Source organism: Heptranchias perlo, chromosome 11 (genome assembly GCF_035084215.1).
Source record: "Heptranchias perlo isolate sHepPer1 chromosome 11, sHepPer1.hap1, whole genome shotgun sequence".
Classification (NCBI taxonomy): Eukaryota; Metazoa; Chordata; class Chondrichthyes; order Hexanchiformes; family Hexanchidae; genus Heptranchias; species Heptranchias perlo.
In genome coordinates this window covers 51,712,898-51,734,452 of record NC_090335.1, presented here as the reverse complement: position 1 = coordinate 51,734,452, position 21,555 = coordinate 51,712,898, and the positions used below count along the sequence as shown (strand labels likewise).

General features: G+C 42.3%; 1 protein-coding gene across 1 annotated transcript in view; it reads left to right on the top strand.

Annotated features, from left to right (window-relative positions):
- gsk3ba (glycogen synthase kinase 3 beta, genome duplicate a) overlaps positions 1-21,555 on the top strand; it is a 181,835-nt gene that overhangs the window by 80,651 nt on the left and 79,629 nt on the right. The window contains exon 3 of the mRNA XM_067993018.1: positions 2,235-2,318. Coding sequence (XP_067849119.1) covers positions 2,235-2,318 — 84 coding nt within the window. The remainder of the gene's footprint in view (positions 1-2,234; positions 2,319-21,555) is intronic.

Sequence of the window (21,555 nt, the reverse complement as noted above, 5' to 3'; positions counted from 1 at the left end):
AAAGAGGATAGCATGCCGGAAATGCCAAGAAAACTAATATTGAATCGGGGACAGGGACTCAATAATATTAACATAAGTAAAGCAACAGTAATGAAGAAAATAATAGCACTAAAGAGTGACAAATCCCCCAGGACCAGATGGTTTCCATCCCAGGGTTTTAAAGGAAGTAGGTAAGCACATTGCAGATGCCCTAACTATAATCTTTCAAAGTTCTCTAGATTGGAAAATTGTACGTTGTTCTGCTTTTTAAGATAGGAGAGAGAGGGAAACCAGGGAATTTTTGACCAGTTAGCTTAACATCTGCTGTGGGGAAAATGCTGGAGTCCATAATTAAGGCTAGAGTGACTGAACACCTCAAATTTTCAGTCAGTCAGAGAGAGCCAGCATGGATTTGTGAAAGGTCGGTCGTGCCAGACAAACCTGATTGAATTTTTTGAAGAGGTGACTAAAGTAGTGGACAGGGGAATGTCAATGGATGTTATTTATGTGGACTTCCAGAAGGCATTTGATAAAGTCCCACATGAGACTGTTAGCTAAAATAGAAGCCCATGGAATCGAGGGTAAAGTACGGACTTGGTTAGGAAGTTGGCTGAGCGAAAGGCGACAGAGAGTAGGGATAATGGGTAGGTACTCACATTGGCAGGATGTGACTCGTGGAGTCCCGCAGGGATCTGTCTTGGGGCCTCAATTATTCACAATATTTATTAACGACTTAGATGAAGGCATAGAAAGTCTCATATCTAAGTTTGCCGATGTCACAAAGATTGGTGGCATTGTAAGCAGTGTAGATGAAAACATAAAATTACAAAGGGATATTGATAGATTAGGTGAATGGGCAAAACTGTGGCAAATGGAATTCAATGTAGACAAATGTGAGGTCATCCACTTTGGATCAAAAAAGGATAGAACAGGGTACTTTCTAAATGGTAAAAAGTTAAAAACAGTGGATGTCCAAAGGGACCTAGGGGTTCAGGTACATAGATCATTGAAGTGTCATGAACAGGTGCAGAAAATAATCAAGAAGGCTAATGGAATGCTGGCCTTTATATCTGGAGGATTGGAGTACAAGGGGGCAGAAGTTATGCTGCAGCTATAAAAAACCCTGGTTAGACCGCACCTGGAGTACTGTGAGCAGTTCTGGGCACCGCACCTGCGGAAGGACATATTGGCCTTGGAGGGAGTGCAGCGTAGGTTTACTAGAATGATACCCGGATTTCAGGGGTTAAGTTATGAGGAGAGATTACACAAATTGGGGTTGTATTCTCGAGTTTCGAAGGTTAAGGGGTGATCTGATCGAAGTTTATAAGATATTAAGGGGAACGGATAGGGTGGATAGAGAGAAACTATTTCTGCTGGTTGGGGATTCTAGTAGTAGGGGGCACAGTCTTTAAAAATTAGAGCCGGACCTTTCAGGAGTGAGATTAGAAAACATTTCTACACACAAAGGGTGGTGGAAGTTTGGAACTCTCTTCCGCAAATAGCAATTGATACTAGCTCAATTGCTAATTTTAAATCTGAGATAGATAGCTTTTCGGCAATCAAAGGTATTAAGGGATATGGGCCAAAGGCAGGTATATGGAGTTAGATCACAGATCAGCCATGATCTTATCAAATGGCGGAGCGGGCTTGAGGGGCTGAATGGCCCACTCCTGTTCCTATGTTCCAAATGTCAACCTTAATCTCTTGTAAACAATTTTACAACACCAAGTTATAGTCCAGCAATTTTATTTTAAATTCACAAGCTTTCGGAGATTCTCTCCTTCCTCAGGTAAATGACATTTACCTGAGGAAGGAGAGAATCTCCGAAAGCTTGTGAATTTAAAATAAAATTGCTGGACTATAACTTGGTGTTGTAAAATTGTTTACAATTGTCAACCCCAGTCCATCACCGGCATCTCCACATCATGACAACCTTAATCTCAATCTCCTTCGTTAACCGCTCTGCCTCTCCCCTTCTCACTACTCCTTTGAAAGCCACCAAACCCACCTTATTGACCTAGCTTTTGGTCACCTCTCCTAATCTGTCTCTACATGGTATCTGTTTCTATATAAATCCAAGTTGTTAGTGATAATGTGATTGGAGCAAGTTCAGTGGGATAGGGCAACTTCTGTGGCTTCAATCTGGTCATATTTTTAGTTTTGTTGGCAGTAGCATTGGTCGGGTGCATACATAACTGGCACTCAATCTTGATTGTTAATATGCAGATAAACAATTGCTGATTTTTTTTTAACAGAATCGTGAGCTGCAGATAATGCGAAAACTGGATCATTGTAATATCGTCCGATTACGATACTTCTTTTACTCCAGTGGAGAAAAGGTACATTTGTGTGTGTGTGTATACGTATAATGCGCCTTTCCAAAATATCAAATCACTGTACTTTTCCTTGTCTTTTTATTTGGGGTTGTTGTAAAATTAATATTTGAATCAAGCTTTGCTGTTCAGTTTTATAGGTGCAAACAAAACTGAGCTCATCATCTAAATCCTCAATATTCTAAGAATTGCTTAAACTTTTTCTTTTGGATTGTCTTGGTATTGATCCATTTTTTTCGTGTTCCATTAAGACGAATATACTGGTTATGAATGTAAAGGCAGCTTTGATCGACAATAGGAACAACAAAAGTTTTTTTTTAACACTGCAATATATCAGTGTACTTAATGGACTTTACAGAATTAGCTTAGCTGATCTTGGGTTCATTGTCAGCTTGGCTCAGTTAGCATTCTAGACTGACACTCAAGAGCAATACTGAGATACTGTTGCATTGCTGGAGGTTCTGTCCTTCGGAGAACCTGGGAAACTGAGATCTTATGTGTCTGTGCCAATTAATCTTAACGATTCTAAGGCACTATTCCAACAAGAATAGTGAGTTGTTGCAGCGAACTGGCCAACATTTCTCTGCAAACAAAACAGATTAAATGATCGTATTGATGTTTGTGGAATCTTGATGTGTTCAAAATGAGAGCTGCATTTCAATTGAATTTATTGCATGTGGAGCACTCTTGAGATGTGATTAGGTGCAATACAAATCATTTTTGCCACTCAATCGAAGCTTCCTAATATGCTATTAACTTATATCTAAAAGTCAGTGTTGTCCAATAGAAATGGCTAACTAGCCACAGGTGTCGCCACGGTGACACTGTTTTAGCCACATGCGCTGATTTTAGTAGAAAATGTCTTGCATCCATTCATACAATACAGCTGAATGTACTAATAACGATCAAAGAACACTTGCGCATGCGTTTTGTCTTACCATTTTATGAACGAACGCACAAAAAGGGTAAATTCCGCAAGCATGCATTGCAGAAATGAATATTGAGATCCCGTACCAGCAACAGTGTCCATTACTCATTTTTTTATTTACTAATCGTGTATTCAATATCTGGATTCCAAATTAGCCACATGTGGCTGATGTATTGAGCAACACTGGTCTAAGCCAATGTACCACCATCTGTATGCTTTTGGTTGTAGTTAATGAGTAAACTTTATTCCTATAACATGTTCACAGGTTCACAAAAGCATATTGAAATTTTGAATCCCATTGTCACAAATTTTGGACTACTGTAGATAATTTCATGGGTGCAGTGGTCTCAGTCGCTCTATTAAGAGGTCTGAGTGTCAACATTTTATGGAAGTTGCCCTAAATCTACTTATGTGGTAACAGGACCCAGGAGTGGAACAGTGAAAACTCCCTTATGGTCTGGAGTGGATTTCTGTGTTTTGTGTACGTGCACTCCTTCGATCTGTCCAAAGGCAGACCGATGTAACACTAGGTGAGGCAAAGTTTGGTTTGAATTGTAAGCTGCTTTATTCCACGGTAGGTGAAACACAATGAGATTCAGTCACAATCAGTACAACTTCTGTTCAGAGTATTGTCACAAAAATAACAAGCATGAGAACATTAGCCTACTCCAATGGATTGTCTATCTCACCTTAAAAACACAATCTCTCTGTATCCTGTCTTATTGCACAACCACACCTCAGTCTCTTTGCAGCCTTTTGCCGCTCGCCTCCTTCTTGGTGGTTGGGTTCTTACTTTTTTAAAAAAGCCTCTCAGCCCCACAAAGATCATAAAAGGTTTCCAATGCCAAAGTGCGATGTGCACTTCTGAATATGCAGACATTGCTAACAAATTATCCATTGTTTTGGTCTCTGAGAGAACTTCCCATCTCTCATTTTAATTGCCATTTGTTTGCCTAATCCACGATTTAGCATGGGGCTATCTCGGAAAGCTAACCCGTTTTAGACACTTCGCTTTAAAAAAAAAACCCTCAACAAACATAGATCGTATCCAGGTCCTATCCATGTGAAAAGTGGCCATTAAATCTGGAACCATGATATCTATTAAGGCAGTTTTATATTAGCAAATGTTCTTGTTCTTGTCCAGAAAGAATGACCTCCACGTGCTACTCTCCCCTTCCTTTTATATATTCAGTATTAGGTGATAGTCTCTGCATTTTGCTGAGCTTTACTGTATATTAAAATCAAGAGTGCAAATAACTGGGACTGACTTCCCACCCTCACTTTCATGGAATAGGTGCGGTAACCCACAATTTTGTGGGTCTACTCTCCTGTTTCCTGCAAGTCCTGTTTACGTTTACAAGTGCAGCCAGCAGAGGGAGGCCTGTTACCAGCTGCATTTCTGTAAAGTTAAATCGTTAAAGAAATATGGACTTCATAGAGTGGATTTGGACAAGGGAAAGATTTTGTTAGAAAAGACAATTTCCTGTTGGCAAGAATCATAGAATGCTGCAGCACAGCAGCAAGCCATTTGATCCATCAAATCTGTTAATGTTTTTCTCCACATGCCGCCCTCCACCCAGTCTAATCCCACTCCTCTTCCCTCCTGATACTCTTTATTATTCCTCTTTTTCAAGGAAATATCTAATTGTCTTAATTTATGGATTCTTTTCAACAGTTTTGTGGCAGACAATTTAACATTCCAACCACAGTCTGTTTCAAGAATGTTTTTTTTCTAACCTCCCTTTTAATTCTTCTTGTGATTATCTTAAATTTGTGCCCTCTTGTTGCCATCTTATCAACCAGTATAAATATCTATCACTATTTTATTATAATCCTTCATAATCTTGAACTCTATAAGGCCACCCCTTAACTTTTCCAGCTCTAGTGAAAGAAGCTCCACTGAGCCAATCACAGCAAGAGTAAGGCAGAAATGATGGGAAAATGAGTCAGACACAGATACAAATACAACAGGGGGGAAAAAAGTGTGGGAAAGAAGAAAACACAGTTAAGGAAGAGGTACAATTTCTTTGGACCATGAGCACTGGATTTCAACTAAATTATAATGCGTGTTAAAAGGAAAGGACTTGCATTTATGTAGCATCTTTCATGATCTCTGATCATCGCAAAGCACTTTACTGCCAATGAAGTATTTTTGAAGTACTGTTGCAATGTAGGGAAAAGTTTCCGTCATTATAAAACAGCATATCCATTGAATCATGAACACCATCAATTTTATCATTATTTGTGTGTGCTTGTTTGTCAAAAGGTACATGCTTAAGCATTAAAAAAATTGAGATTCAGACAGTTGCTCATAAACCAAAATCCTTGGAAAACTGACTGCTAAAAATTCTGTTCTTCCAAGTTATGATTGCATTTAAATATTTTAGCTGTGAGAAGTAATCTTAATCTCGCATAGGTGCACTGTAGTGCTGTAATCCATGATTCCAATGCACAATGGAGTAGAAGGATCAGGTTCAAATCTAAGATTCCCAGCGACCAAAGTCAACCTTTTTTTAAAAACAGTTTTCGTGGTTCCTGATTTAGTAATTGGGGAAAAAAAATAAGTCATTTGGTTTCGTGCTAGTTGGCGATTTGTTTATATTTGTGAATTAGCATTGTCAATTTAACACTGTGGCTATTTGAGCCAAACACAAACAATTTGCACGTGTCATGCCTTGAAGTAAGAACATAAGAACATAAGAAATAGGAGCAGGAGTAGGCCAATCGGCCCCTCGAGCCTGCTCTGCCATTCAATAAGATCATGGCTGATCTGATCCTAACCTCAAATCTAAATTCATGTCCAATTTCCTGCCCGCTCCCCGTAACCCCTAATTCCCTTTACTTCTAGGAAACTGTCTGGGAAAGTGTGACAGTCAGTTTTCCTGCATGGTTGATATAAGGCTTTTTTTAATTGTATAGATAGATACAATCAGACAGTGGCTAAAAGTTTTGAACTGCTGTATGTGTAGAATGATAGATGGTGGCATTGATTTATTGGGGAGCAATTCAAGTGATGAAAGGAAGATTGTACCAGAAGACTAAAGGGTGGAAAATGTGACACCCTTTCAAAAAAGACTGGGGTAAGTGAGGAAACTATAGGAGAGTTAGTCTTCAGTTGGTAAACTGCTAGAGGCTACAATACAGGGGTAAAATCACTAAGCACTTGGAGAAAGAGTTCATCAAAGCTAGTCAATATGGATTTCTAAAGCAGGGATCATGCTTGAACAACCTTTTGGAATTCTTCGAAGAAATAGCAGAGATGAAAGATAAAAGAAATGCAGTTGATGTGGTTTATATGGATTTTCAATAAGTATTTGATAGGGTAATATGTGGTATTTATGACACATGGAATTATGGGGAATGTGGCTACCTGGATAGAGATGGTTGAAGGCCAGAAAGCAGGGTAGAGGTAAAGGGAAGTTTTTTTTAGACTGAAAAGATGGTAAGTGGTATTAGTCTGTTGGCGCTGCTCTTATTTATTATATGCATAAATTATCTGGACATAGGAATTGAGGGAACAATATAAAAATTTGCTGGTGACACCAAATTGGCAGACTTTTAAGAGACTATGAAGGACTGCAGGGGGACACGGATGGGCAGATAGGTGGCAGATGTGGTTCAGTGTAGAGAAATGGTAAGCAATTCATTTTGGAAATAAGAATAGAGATTTTAAATTCCCCCAAAAAGTCGGATTTTAAATGAAGTAGAGGAGCAGAGGACCCTTAATGTGCAGACCGTTAAAGGTGACTGCTCAAGTAGAAAAGGCTATTAACAAAAAAAGCAGATGGCGTCCTTTATTTTGTATCTTCAGGAACAGAATACAGGAAAGATTAAAAAGAATTCAATGGAAAATGTGCAGTATAGATTCAGTAAGATGTTTACAGGGATGCAGGATGTCACAGTTTGAGACTGTAGCTATTTTTTCCATAGAAAAAGACTTGGACATAAATGATTTTGAACAGAAGTTGGCCTGAAAGGAAGTAGTTTCCACAGCCAGACTCATGCTGGGTTTGGTCATCCATAGACAAATGAGAAATGTGGAATGGGCAGCTGTTTCGCACAGATCCCAAACAATCGCTGATTTGTTAGTAACGTCTGGTCATTCAGGATGCATCTAGCACTTTGGTGTTGACACATTTCTTTGATCTGAGTCTTTGAAGGGAGGTATTTTAAGAATCAACACAGACACCCAAAGTCAGTCAGTCAAAGCTACAGAATGGCTGCACTTGTGGAACTTTTAAAGAGAGTAATGAAGTGGGCTAGTATGCACGTGTTCCTGTTTTTATAATGGCACGTGAACTTATTTTGTCAAGTGACTCTGTGTTCTGTATGTTTTACCTACTGTGGAATAAAGCTTACAAACTGAGCCAAACAACACCTTGCCTAGTGATCAACTTAGTCTGCCTCCAGAGAGATTAAATGGGTACATGTGCGTAAGATGCACACGGTCCAGATCACAAAGCTGTTTAATGTAGACTCCAAGATCCAGCTACCACACTAGCAGATACGGGGCAATGGAAGTCAACTGCCTTTTTAAAAAAAAAGCAGGCAACCGGACCGATTAAGTGCACAACTGACGCCACGGAATCTGAGTAGATAACTGTGGCAGACCCGAGTTCATAGTTACAGTTATGAAGAGACTTGGGAAGTTGGGGCTTTTTTCACTGGAGCTGAGAAATTGGGGATGGGGGTTGACCTGGTAGAATCTTCAAGATTATGATGGGTTATAATAGGGGAAATAGTGATGGATTGTTCCCATTGGATGGCAAGGTGGTAACAAAGGACACAAATTTAAGATCACAAATTCAAAGGGATGTTAGGAAAAGACTTCTTTTGTACGGAGGGTGGTTAGAATGTGCAATTCCATGCCATTGTTGAAGCAGAAGTTCTTTTTAAAAGGAATTAGATCATTTGAGAAAGATAGCTATTAAAGGATATGAGGTGTGGGATTGGACTAGGAAGCTGTAAGTTCTGTTTATGGTTCGGTCTCTAATCAAAAAGGCGAGGTGGTGTTTTATTCCAAGCATAAGGTTTTATTAAGAGTTACAGTCCAAGATAAGTAGTAAAAGTTGTTGAAGTACAACATAACAATTATAAGATGTTGAGATACCCAACAATGTGGAAAATTAGCCAGGTATGTCCTGTCCACAAAAAGCAGGACAAATCCAATCCAGCCAATTACCGCCCCATCAGTCTACTCTCAATTATCAGCAAAGTGATGGGAGGTATCGTCGACAGTGCTATCAAGCGGCACTTACTCACCAATAACCTGCTCGCCAATGCTCAGTTTGGGTTCCACCAGGGCTACTCGGCTCCAGACCTCAATACAGCCTTCGTCCAAACATTGACAAAAGAGCTGAATTCCAGAGGTGAGGGGAGAGTGACTGCCCTTGACATCAAGGCAGCATTTGACCAAGCGTGGCGCCAAGGAGCCCTAGTAAAATTGAAGTCAGTGGGAATCGGGGCAATCTCTCCAGTGGCTGGAGTCGCATTTGCAACCCCTCAGATAATGAAGCAGTCCGTGCCCGCATGCAGCAAGACCTGGACAACATCCAGACTTGGGCTCATAAGTGGCAAGTAACATTCGCGCCAGACAAGTGCCAGGCAATGACCATCTCCAACAAGGGAGAGTCTAACCACCTCCCCATGATATTCAACGGCATTACCATCGCTGAATCCCCCACCATAAGCCGAAGGATTATTCCCCTTAGGCTTACCTGACCACCCCAACCTGGTGCAATACATCCATTTTCTTGTATATTGAGGATATTAAACAAAGCATTACATTCCCACCATGCTTTCCTAGCTGTCCTATACTATGTGGCGCTCTGATATGATCATCCTGACAAGTATAGGTCTAAGACGTGTTGGAAGTGGTGAAATCAGATGTCCAAACAGTATAACCACCTTTTCGGCTTCCTCCCTTAAACCAATTTCCACTTGAATTTCCGTAGCGTTATGAACATTCACTGGGATAATGACGATAATATCTATCTCTCTCTCTCTCTCTCTCTCTCTCTCTCTCTCTCTCTCTCTTTCTCTCTCTCCCTCTCTCCGTGGCAGCCTGTCATTCTGTATTCTGAGTGGTTTTAACTTGGCTATTTTGTGATCTTTAGCTGCTATCTTATATTTATAAGCGTGTGCTGTTTATGCATTAAGGTGCCCAACCTAAACATGAGTGGTTTATACGTTTAAAAACACCTAATCTAAACGCAGGCTGAAGGAACTAGCTCTCTTATCATTTAATCAAAGCAGCCAATTCCAAATTCAGGGTTTTTCTGTGACAGTCTCTTAATTAATCATATGAACCAACACACTGTTCCAATTAGAATTTTGAGGCTAATTATATGTGCTATGGCAAAACTCATTGATATTCTTTTAGCCCGTGGATGCTGACCTATGTTACAAACCATTCCCACCATACATGATTCCCAAGGGTAGATGTCTGTTTCCCCCCACCTCCCTTTTTATAATGTCAGCATCACATTGTTTCATATGCATGTCAGTCTTTCAATATTAGGGTTTTTAAACTACAGAAGTAATCAAAGAAAATGGTTTCCTTTACTACTTCTCCGTCTTAATCTCCAATAGTCCCTGGTTACCCTGCATGGCCTTATCTAAAGTCATCTTGTTAGCATCACATACCTTTCTCGAGCCATTTGCTCTTATAGTTTGTTTCATTTTATTAATATTACACATCATGATACAGACAAAGAAAATCATAACTTTCTATGTAATGTATTATCATGGACTTAAAAGATTCTCCAGCTCTCTGTTTACCATTATCCAGCTCATAGATAATTCTTGCTAAGTATTCTTTCTCCCTTGCCCTCATTTGTCCCAATTTCATTGTTAGCTCAAAGGAAACCAACCCTGAATTTTGGAAATTCAAATTCTATGTCCCTCTTTAATTAGTCGGTTTCTCTATGGAGCATGTGTCAATTCCTTGATTTTAAAAAGTTTTTTCACTCTTCTGAACTACATTAACCACTTTGTCATGCTGTTGTCAAGTAACTGAGCATGTCTGATACCTGTTCTTCACCTTCGTCTTGCTTTTCCACATGCTAGTTGCCTCACATTTGCGCATACACACCAGTATCCCAAGATCATGCCACACTTGACATCAGATAGAAGCCATTCCTGGGCTTTCAGGTTATCTTAACAAAAGATTGGGGGGTGCTTCTGAAGGTCTTTGCTTATCTCCCCTGCATAGTCCTGATGTTTGGGTTGTGGTCAGGCTACTAAATGCAGTTTTTTATTGTTCAGTATAGGCAAGAACACAAACATCAAAAGGGAAAGCTACCAACTAACTATTCTCACCTACACTTGCCTGACATTACTCGTGGGTACACTCACATATTTCAATCACCTAGGGTGATGACCCTAGACCCATTTGGTGGTGCACTTTCTCTGCTTCTGTCAGACAGCTTCAGTCACATCCCATTAATTACCATTTCATTTCATTCATGAGCCCTGGCGGAACTTTACTGTCCAATACAATATTATCATTAACCCTTAAAACATAGACTAAATGTTTCCAAGCTGTCGCCGTGTTTTTAAATCTTATTTTACTTAACCTCTTGGACCTTTTAGTTCCCAAAATATCCTGCTATATTGTGCTCGAGTACAATTGTCATTTCAAAACGATCCCAATTCTATGGAGCCGTATTGTTGGATTGACAGCACTGATCAGTGTTCAATCTTATTTCTGCAAAAAACTTTCTTCCTTGATACACAGCATTGGGCAGGAACCACTTAGACTGAACTCTTTTTGTTCCAAGGAAAATTTGATTATCCTCTTAAACTGAAGGTAAGTTTTCCCTTCGAGTGCTTGAACAGCAACTCGTGTCAATTTATCTTATCCATTATAATTATCAGAAGCAAATTATGCCCAAGTGTGTTTTTACAGTAGAGACAGAAGTGCTTGTGGAGCATGGTATCTCAGAAGATAACAAATGATCCTGAAATGGGTTAAAGCCGAGCCTTTGAGAGGCAAAGTCTTAGTCCAATCATCACCACGCTGAAACATTTGATACCTGCCGATGTCCGTAGATAAGGTCTTAAGTTCTTAACAGCTCTGAATCGCTTCCTGCACCAACACTTTTTCTACAAAGGTTGTTCCATAACTTTTGTGAAGCCACCTTAATGTCAAAGAACTACTTTCGGTAATCCAGCACCATCAACAGTCATGCGACCCCGAAAAACGTGGTCCCCTGTTTTAAAAGAAAAGGAAACCGAAAATCCATTGTGGCTCTTGAGAGCCCAAGGTGCTAATTTGTCAATTCATGATTTCCTTCTATTACTGTGGGGAAATATCCACTAAAATTAAGGAACTTAAAATTTAATAATGCCTTGTTTACATTCAGTAATGAAAAGGTTGTTGCTTGGTGAATTTTTTAAATTCATTCATGGGATGTGGGTGTCGCTGGCGAGGCCGGCATTTATTGCCCATCCCTAATTGCCCTTGAGAAGGTGGTGGTGAGCCGCCGCCTTGAACCGCTGCAGTCCGTGTGGTGACGTTCTCCCACAGTGCTGTTAGGAAGGGAGTTCCAGGATTTTGACCCAGCGATGATGAAGGAACGGCGATATATTTCCAAGTCGGGATGGTGTGTGACTTGGAGGGGAACGTGCAGGTGGTGTTATTCCCATGTACCTGCTGCTCTTGTTCTTCTAGGTGGTAGAGGTCGCGAGTTTGCGAGGTGCTGTCGAAGAATCCTTGGCGAGTTGCTGCAGTGCATCCTGTGGATGGTACACACTGCAGCCACGGTGCGCCGGTGGTGAAGGGAGTGAATGTTTAGGGTGGTGGATGGGGTGCCAATCAAGCAGGCTGCTTTATCTTGGATGGTGTCGAGCATCTTGAGTGTTGTTGGAGCTGCACTCATCCAAGCAAGTGGAGAGTATTCCATCAGACTCCTGACTTGTGCCTTGTAGATGGTGGAAAGGCTTTGGGGAGTCAGGAGGTGAGTCACTCGCCGCAGAATACCCAGCCTCTGACCTGCTCTTGTAGCCACAGTATTTATATGGCTGGTCCAGTTAAGTTTCTGGTCAATGGTGACCCCCAGGACGTTGGTGGGGGATTCAGTGTTGGTAATGCCGTTGAATGTCATGGGGAGGTGGTTAGACTCTCTCTTGTTGGATATGGTCATTGCCTGGCACTTATCTGGCGCGAATGTTACTTGCCACTCATGAGCCCAAGCCTGGATGTTGTCCAGGTCTTGCTGCATGCGGGCTCGGACTGCTTCATTATTTGACGGGTTGCGAATGGAACTGAACACTGTGCAGTCATCAGCGAACATCCCCATTTCTGACCTCATGATGGAGGGAAGGTCATTGATGAAGCAGCTGAAGATGGTTGGGCCTTGGACACTACCCTGAGGAACTCCTGCAGTAATGTCCTGGGGCTGAGATGATTGGCCTCCAACAACCACTACCATCTTCCTTTGTGCTAGGTATGACTCCAGCCACTGGAGAGTTTTCCCCCTGATGTTAAAGGCAGTCACACTCTCATCGGTGAGTAAGTGCCGCTTGATAGCACTGTCGACGACACCTTCCATCACTTTGCTGATGATTGAGAGTAGACTGATGGGGCGGTAATTGGCCGGATTGGATTTGTCCTGCTTTTTGTGGACAGGACATACCTGGACAATTTTCCACATTGTCGGGTAGATGCCAGTGTTGTAGCTGTACTGGAACAGCTTGGCTAGAGGCGCAGCTAGTTCTGGAGCACAAGGCTTCAGCAGAACAGCTGGGATGTTGTCGGGGCCCATAGCCTTTGCTGTATCCAATGCACTCAGCCGTTTCTTGATATCTCGTGGAGTGAATCGAATTGGCTGAAGACTGGCTTCTGTGATGGTGGGGATATCGGGAGGAGGCGGTGGGGATACCGGGAGGAGGCAGTGATGGATCACGACTGGATGTGGCAGGACTGCAGAGCTTTGATCTGTTGGTTGTGGAATCGCTTACCTCTGTCTATAGCATATTGCTTCCGCTGCTTAGCATGCATGTAGTCCTGCGTTGTAGCTTCACCAGGTTGGCACCTCATTTTTAGATACGCCTGGTGCTGCTCCTGGCATGCTCTTCTACACTCCTCTTTGAACCAGGGTTGATCCCCTGGCTTGTTGGTAATGGTAGAGTGAGGAATATGCTGGGCCATGAGGTTACAGATTGTGCTGGAATACAATTCTGCTGCTGACCCACAGTGCCTCATGGATGCCCAGTTTTGAACTGCTTGATCTGTTCTGAATCTATCCCATTTAGTTCGGTGGTCGTGCCACACAACACATTGGATGGTGTCCTCAGTGCGAAGACGGGACTTTGTCTCCACGAGGACTGTGCGGTGGTCACTCCTACCAATACTGTCATGGACAGATGCATTTGCGACAGGTAGATTGGTGAGGACGAGGTCAAGTAAGTTTTTCCCTTGTGTTGGTTCGCTCACCACCTGCCGCAGGCCCAGTCTGGCAGCTATGTCCTTCAGGACTTGGCCAGCTCGGTCAGTAATGGTGCTACCGAGCCACTCTTGGTGATGGACATTGAAGTCCCCCACCCAGAGTACATTTTGTGCCCTAGCTACCCTCAGTGCTTCCTCCAAGTGGTGCTCAACATGGAGGAGGACTGATTCATCAGCTGAGGGAGGGCGGTAGGTGGTAATCAGTAGGAGGTTTCCTTGCCCATGTTTGACCTGATGCCCTGAGATTTCATGGGGTCCAGAGTCAACGTTGAGGACTCCCAGGGCCACTCCCTCCTGACTGTATATCACTGTACTGTCACCTCTGGTCATTCTGTTCTGCCGGTGGAACAGGACATACCCAGGGATGGTGATGAAAGAGCCTGGGACGTTGGCTGAAAGATATGATTCTGTGAGTATGGCTATGTCAGGCTGTTGCTTGACTAGTCTGTGGGATAGCTCTCCCAATTTCGGCACAAGTCCCCAGATGTTAGTGAGGAGGACTTTGCAGGGTCGACTGGGCTTGGTTTGCCGTTGTCCTGTCCGGTGCCTAGTGGTCCGATGCCGGGTGGTCCGTCCGGTTTTATTTTTATTATGACTTTTCGTAGCGAGATTTTACAACTGAGTGGCTTGCTAGGCCATTTCAGAGGGCAATTAAGAATCAACTACATTGCTGTGGGTCTGGAGTCGCATATAGGCCAGACCGGGTAAGGACGGCAGATTTCCTTCCCTGAAGGGTATTAAAACCAGATGCTCTTGGAAGGGGTTAACTTCTTTGCAGAAAAAAACGATGATGGAGCCATATATTAGACTCGCACAGCGTGCGTCATGCAACTTTCTCTCAAATGTTTAAAAACTGACGAATGAGAAGAACCAAAAAGGTCTTTGTGCCGTTAAAACTTGCACACAAGTTCCAAATACAGGTAAATTCAGGATAATTTTAAACATGTTCGTGTCTGGGAAGATAGCATTGCAGTTCGCTCATCTCATTTTAAAAAGAGTAGGTTGTGCCTGGCCTTTTATCTACAAATGTTTTGGATTAAATTCTAATTGTTAAAGCATTTAGCATTTATTTAAGAAGTGTCCAAACTGTATTAACTCTTAAGTATTTAGACAAGATTTATCCAGATTATTGCCATAGAGATAACAGGAGACCCTTTAATCATTTTTTTTTTCCTGGTCACTTTTTTTGACCACAGTCATCACAAGATCAAAGGGTGCTGTCAGTTTACTAACAGCTATCACATTCCTGTACAACCAAGATGATTAAGAAGTAGAATCACCTCAAATGTCCCAAAATTTTAACATCAATTCACACTTTCTGATATTGACTCCTTAGCCACTTCAAATTATTAAGCATTTAAGACATTCAGAATGCCAATTTTATATGTGATAACTTCATGTCCAGAACTAGAGACTCCCACATAATTTACAATAACCAGAATTTCACTGTGGTGACGATGCAAGCCTGGTTTTCACAGTTTAATAGATTAGTTAACCTCAATAACTCCAATTTAATTCAGCAATATCTTAAACTGAACACAATACTGAACAGATAAAATTATCAAAATAGCACGTTCTTACTAAAACCCAGTAAATTACATCATCTTTTGTTTTGTTCTTAACGAGTTAATACATTTTGGACACTTCTTAAATAAATGCTAAATGCTTTAACAATTAGAATTTAATCCGAAACATTTGTAGACAAAAGGCCAGGCACAACCTACTCTTTTTAAAATGAGATGAGCGAACTGCAATGCTTTCCAAATGACTGACAAATACTGAATATAATTGAAGAAAAAGTTAGCCTTCACAGCTAAACAAAATCTTTGCAACATTACTCAAAAGGGAAAACACATAACAAGCATTGAAAGGGGGCATAGCCAGCCACAGGCTTTGAAAGAGTATGCTGAACTAGAAAAGGGACAGGATCTTCCCCTCTCTCCTTTTATTCCATCATAGACTAATTTATCTTTTTTTCACTTAAACCAATTTTCAATTTCTGATGTTTACTTAACCCCATTCTGTACATACTCAAAACTTTAAGCTCATAGTCCATGTCCTGGTTAGGTCACTTTTTGACTCTCCTCTCCTTTTTCATAAGGTCAGCCATTGTTCTAGTGGCCGGCTCCTTGTTGTTCCTTTTTTCTTCTTCATCTTTCAACCTACCCTTCAGAACATCAACTTCCACACTCAACCTCCTTGAAGTTGAAACTCTTGTAGTTGAAACAAGACTCCCGTTTTTTTTTTGCAAAATAGTGAGTCCACGCGAGGATATAATCTCTTGCCTCCCACCCTTCAAAATTGTGAGTGAACAACTTATACTGATACCGCCCCTGGACTTTTTCACAGATCTCTTACGACCAAAAATGCATAATCCCCACTTTGCCCGTTAACAGGTACGATAACCCAAACACCTATATTACGCACAAAACTTCACCTCTTGTCCCTCGTTGGTGCAACAAATGTAAATTATGTTTATGGTTCGGACCTTAAAAGACAAGGAGGTATTTTATTCCAAGCATAACGTTTAATTGAGAGTTGCAGTACAAGATAAGTAGTAAAAGTTGTTAAAATACAACAGTACAATTATAAGATGTTGGGATACAACCTGACAAAAGGTTACACCGACAAGGTCATCAAGGGACTCAAAGGATTATGGGGAACAGGTGGGAAAGTGGAGTTGAGGCCAGAATCAGATCAGTCGTGATCTCATTAAATGGCGGAACAGGCTTGAAGGACCAAATGGCCTACTCCTGCTCCTATCTCTTATGTAAGGTCCAAACTCGACCCTGTGATGCGATGTTGAGCTGTCCAGTCGCTCCAAGAATATTCCAACTAGTACGCTTTAAGTTTCGCGTGTGTGTGTGTGTGTTACAACCACCCTTTAGTTCATACAGGACCTTGAGCCCCACCTTCTCCCTTTTTGGGCCTGCACATCAATCAATCTGTTGACTCCTGCACATTCCACAACAATACAGAAACAGGCATCTAACAGTTTCCCTTCCCATGCAATGCCGCATTATAAACATTAGATAATAATGGAGACATGGTGTCTCATGACGCACTATTATGACAAGATATAAGCGATCTTTAGCTGAAGGTTGACAATTACGTGGACGCTGTTTTGTTGATGTTCTTAACAGTCTTTAACAGAAAAGCCTGTGAACATGCTTTTCTCAGGCTGAATGTTCTGTTTTCTGTGCTGATTTTATGCTGTCAAGCGAATAAAGTAAACTATAAGTGGTTTTAGGAGCCACATAACTTAAGATTGGGTTGATGCATTCCATTTACTATATTTTATATTGGGTACTATCCCCTTGTAAAATGTGATGAAATAAAATGCAATATCACGATCATTTAAATTGTGATTCGATTGGGAGAATTGCTGTCTGTAGCTGTATTCCATTTTACCCCTTAACTGCCATCAGCGAATTCTAATATTTTTCATTGCCATTACTGGGAGAAGGTTCTACTAACTGGTTCTGAGGAAGGGTCTGTACCTGAAACATCTTGTCTGCCCTCAACACAGATGCTGCCCAACCTGCAAAAAGTGTTTGTTTCAGATTTCTGCATTTGAAGTATTTTGCTTTTTATTCTAATTGGTCTAGCTTCACTGTCCCCTATTCCATTGTTTTTAACGAATAAGAGGTCAGTTTGTTCAGAAGGGGATTAACTTCTAACCTGAATTTATTCAGTGCTAAAAGGGGATCCTGTAATATGGTATAATTGCTAAGCAATGATGCTTATTTTTCTAAAATATCTTCATAATCCTGTTTTAAATATGTTGGTCACTTACATTGCTGTTGTTTATGGAGGTTTCCCAGTTTGAAAGTATATTAATATTTGTATCTTGCTGGCGTTGATGAAATTGTTGTGAAGTTTCAAATTCTCAAAATAGCATTGTGTACACTTGACAGTGAAAGATTACAACAGATCATTGAACTACATGATAAAGTGTCTATATACCGAAAAGGGGGAAAGGAGGAAATTAAATAAATTTCAGTTGCATTTATTGTTTGGTTGAAGGTATCTAGTCCTCTGTTTTTGGCCCCAGCCACAAACTCCGTTCCCTAGCCACTGATTCCATCGCTCTCCCTGGCCACTGTCTGAGGTTGAACTAGACTGTTAAGAACTTTGTGTCCTGTTTGACCAAGAGCTGAGCTTCCAACTCCAGCTGCTGTCCATCACAAAGACTGCCTCTTAATATCATCCATTTCTGCCCCTGCCGTAGCCCATCTACTGCTGAAACACCCATTTATTTCTTTGTGTCCTCCAGACTCTACTATTACAATTCTTCCCTGGCCAAACTCCCATCCTCCACTCTTCATAAACTTCAGCTCATCCAAAACTCTGCTGCCCATCTCGCATCAAGCCCACTCACCTGTCGTCGTTGTTCCCATTGACCCAGATTGGCTGGCCCCTCAACACTTCCAATTTAAAATTCTCTTCCTTGTGTCAGCAGATTCATCAAATGATGCCTACGGATTTGGGAGATGGTATGTTCAAGAAGTTTGGAGAGGAAAGGGAGGTTGGAGATGGTTTACAAGTACAGGGGGTCCAAATAGGTTTTCGGAGGGGTGGGGGGGGGTGATGGCAGTTTTGAAAGGGAGGTGAACAGTACCTGACAAGAGGGAACCATTTACAGCTAGCATGGGGGCCAGGAACAGAAGATTGGTTGGTATTTTAGTGGGAATGGGGTCAAGGAAGCTGTAGGTGGGTCTCATGGACAAATTGAGCTCAGAGGGTGTGAAGGGGGTGGGTGGGTAGGGAATGTGTTCAGGGTCTGGGTGAAGGGAAGCCGTTGTGGGTGGGGGTTGGCTTGGTAGCAACGTGGAATGGGGAGAAGCAGCAGATGCAGCCGAACGGACGGTCTCATTGTTAAGTGACCAAGAAGTCCATGAGCTCCTCGTGCTTGTTGGAGGGGACGAGTTTTGGGAGATGGTTGATAGTGGAGAAAAGAACCTGGGGGTTATCCATGGACCGCAGGATCATCCTGGGGTAATGGATGGTTTTAGCAGAGATAAGTAAGACCCGCTAGTACTTGCTGTGCCAGATGTGGTGATGGCTGGCTAAACTAGTTCGACCATAGAGGAGGATGGGACAATTGGAGTAGTTGTTGCTTGTAAGGATGTGCAGTAAGACTTCTCCAAGTGCTTGACATTAGGAAGACAAAACTGGATGCTAAGCAGGAGGGAGAAAAAGTGGAGATGGTTGGGGGAAGAAGGGAACTAAAGGCATAGTTGAAAAGGGTTTTAAGGAGGTTTTTGAAAGCAGGGAAGGAGTGACCAGATGGAAGGACCTGTACTCTGTTAAGACTGTGCAGGCATAAAATACGTGACTGAAGGCTGACCTCCAATGTTTTAATCCTGATGTATGTGAGCCTGTGAATTGGTACACTATTCATGCAGACCTGTTTTGGATGCACCTCCTGTTTCATGACTCGTAATTGGGTGGAAGTCACCCACAACTACAGATAATGATAAAAACAATTGGGCAAAACTACTTGAATTTGACACTGCCTTTAAGGTAAGCCCCTCTCCCCTTCCTCCTTCACCCTCACTTCCAACAAGTGCAAGGAGGTCATGGACTAGTTCTTCATAAAGATTGAGATCATCCGATCAGCTGCCTCTGCTGCTTCCCTCCCTCCCTTCCCCTAGCCCACCAAGCCAAACTTCTCCCATGGTTCCCCCCTGGCCTAGCCCTGAACTCGCATCTTTCTCTAGTTTCTCTCCTATCTCACCTCATGCCCTCTTCGAGCTCATCTTGACTGAGACCCACCTCCTGCTCCCTCAACTCTATTCCCACCAAACTGCTGACCACCCAACTTCCCTTCCTGGGCCCCATGTTAACCGATTTTGTTATCGGTTCTCTGTCCTCAGATACTGTCCCCCTCCCCTTCAAATCTGCTGTCATCAGCGCTCTTCCTCAAAAAAAAAACCACCCTTGACCCCTCTGTCCTCGCAAACTACCGGCCCATCTCCAACCTCCTTTTCCCCTCAAGCCTTGAATGTATTGTCACCTCCCACATCCATGCCCATCTTTCCCGCAACTTCGTTTGATTCCCTCCAAACAGGTTTCTGCCCCTGTCACAGTACTGAAACGACCCTTATCAAAGTCATAAATGACATCCTATGTGACTGTGACCATGGTAAACGATCCCACCTCATCATTCTTGACCTGTCTGCGGCTTTTGACGTGGCTGACCACACCGTTCTCCTCCATAGTCCAGCTGGGTGGGACTGCGCTCACCTGGTTCCATTCTTATCTATCCAGTCATAACCAGAGAATCACCTGCAATGGCTTCACTTCCCCCTCCCGCACCGTTACCTCTGGAGTCCTCCAAGGATCTATCCTTCACCCCCTCCTATTTCTCATCTACATGCTGTCCCTCGGGGACATCATCCAAAAATACATCAGGTTCCACATGTACGCTGATGATACCCAGCTCGCCACCAATTCCCTCGACCCCTCCACTATCTCTGATTTGTCACACTGCTTGTCAGACAGCGAGAACTGTATGAGCAAAAATTTCCTCCAACTAAATATTGGGAAGACCGAAGCCATTGTCTTCGGTCCCTGCCACAAATTCTGTTCCCTAACCACTGACCCCATCCCTCTCTCTGGTCACTGCCTGAGGCTGAACCAGACCGTTCGCAATCTTGGCGCCCTATTTGAACCTGAGGTGAGCTTCTGACCCCATATCTGCTCCATCACCAAGACCGCCCACTTCTACCTCCGTAACATCGTCCGTCTCCGGCCCTTCCTCAGCCCATCTGCTGAAACCCTCATCCATGCCTTTTGTTACCTCTAGACTTGACTATTCCAATGCTCTCCAGGCTGGCCTCCCATCTTCGACCCCCCACCCCCCCCAATAAAATTGAGCTCATCCAAAACTTGCTGCCTATATCCTGTTCTCCTATCCGCCCCTGTGCTCGCTGACCGACATTGGTTCCCGATACGGGAACGCCTCGATTTCAAAATTCTCATCTTTGTTTTCAAATCCCTCCATGGCCTTGCCCTCCCTATCTCTAACCTCTTCCAGCCCTACAACCCTCAGATCTCTGCACTCCTCCAATTCTCGCCTCTTGCACATCCCTAATTTTAATCGCTCCACCATTGGTGGCCGTGCCTTCAGCTACCTAGGCCCTAAGCTCTCTAATTCCCTCCCTAAACCTCTCTGCCTCTCTACCTTGCTCTCCTCCTTTAAGATGCTCCTTGAAACCTACTTCTTTGACCAAGTTTTTGGTCACCTGTCCTAATATCTCTCTATATGGCTGTGTCAAATTTTGTTTGATAATCACTTCTGTGAAGTGCCTTGGGACGTTTTACTACGTTGAAGGCGCTGTATAAATGCAAGTTGTTGTTGTACCATGACTCATAATTGGGTGAAAGTCACCCACAACTACAGATAATGGTGAAAATAATCGGGCAAAACTATTTGTATTTGATACAGTCTTTAAGGTGAATTCTGATTAATTTGCAGTGAATTTCTGCATAGACCAGGGGTAGATTACAATAAGGAATCTGGTTTGCTTTTTGTTCATATATTACCACTTTACTAGCATTTAAACATCACTGGTATGTAAATCCTTATTGAATTTATCAATTACATTCATTAGCAGGAACAACTAAAAACAAAATCAAAATAATGTGGATGCTGGAAATCTGAAATAAAAACAGAAAATACTGGGAATACTCAGCAAGTCAGGCAGCACCTGTAGAGAAAGAAACAGTTAACATTTCAGGTTAATGAACTTTCGTCAGAATTGGTAGATGTTAGAGTTAACAGTTTTTAAGCAAGTACAGAGCCAGGGGAAGGGGGGGAAGGAGGAAAGAACGAAAGGGAAGGTCTGTGATAGGGTGGA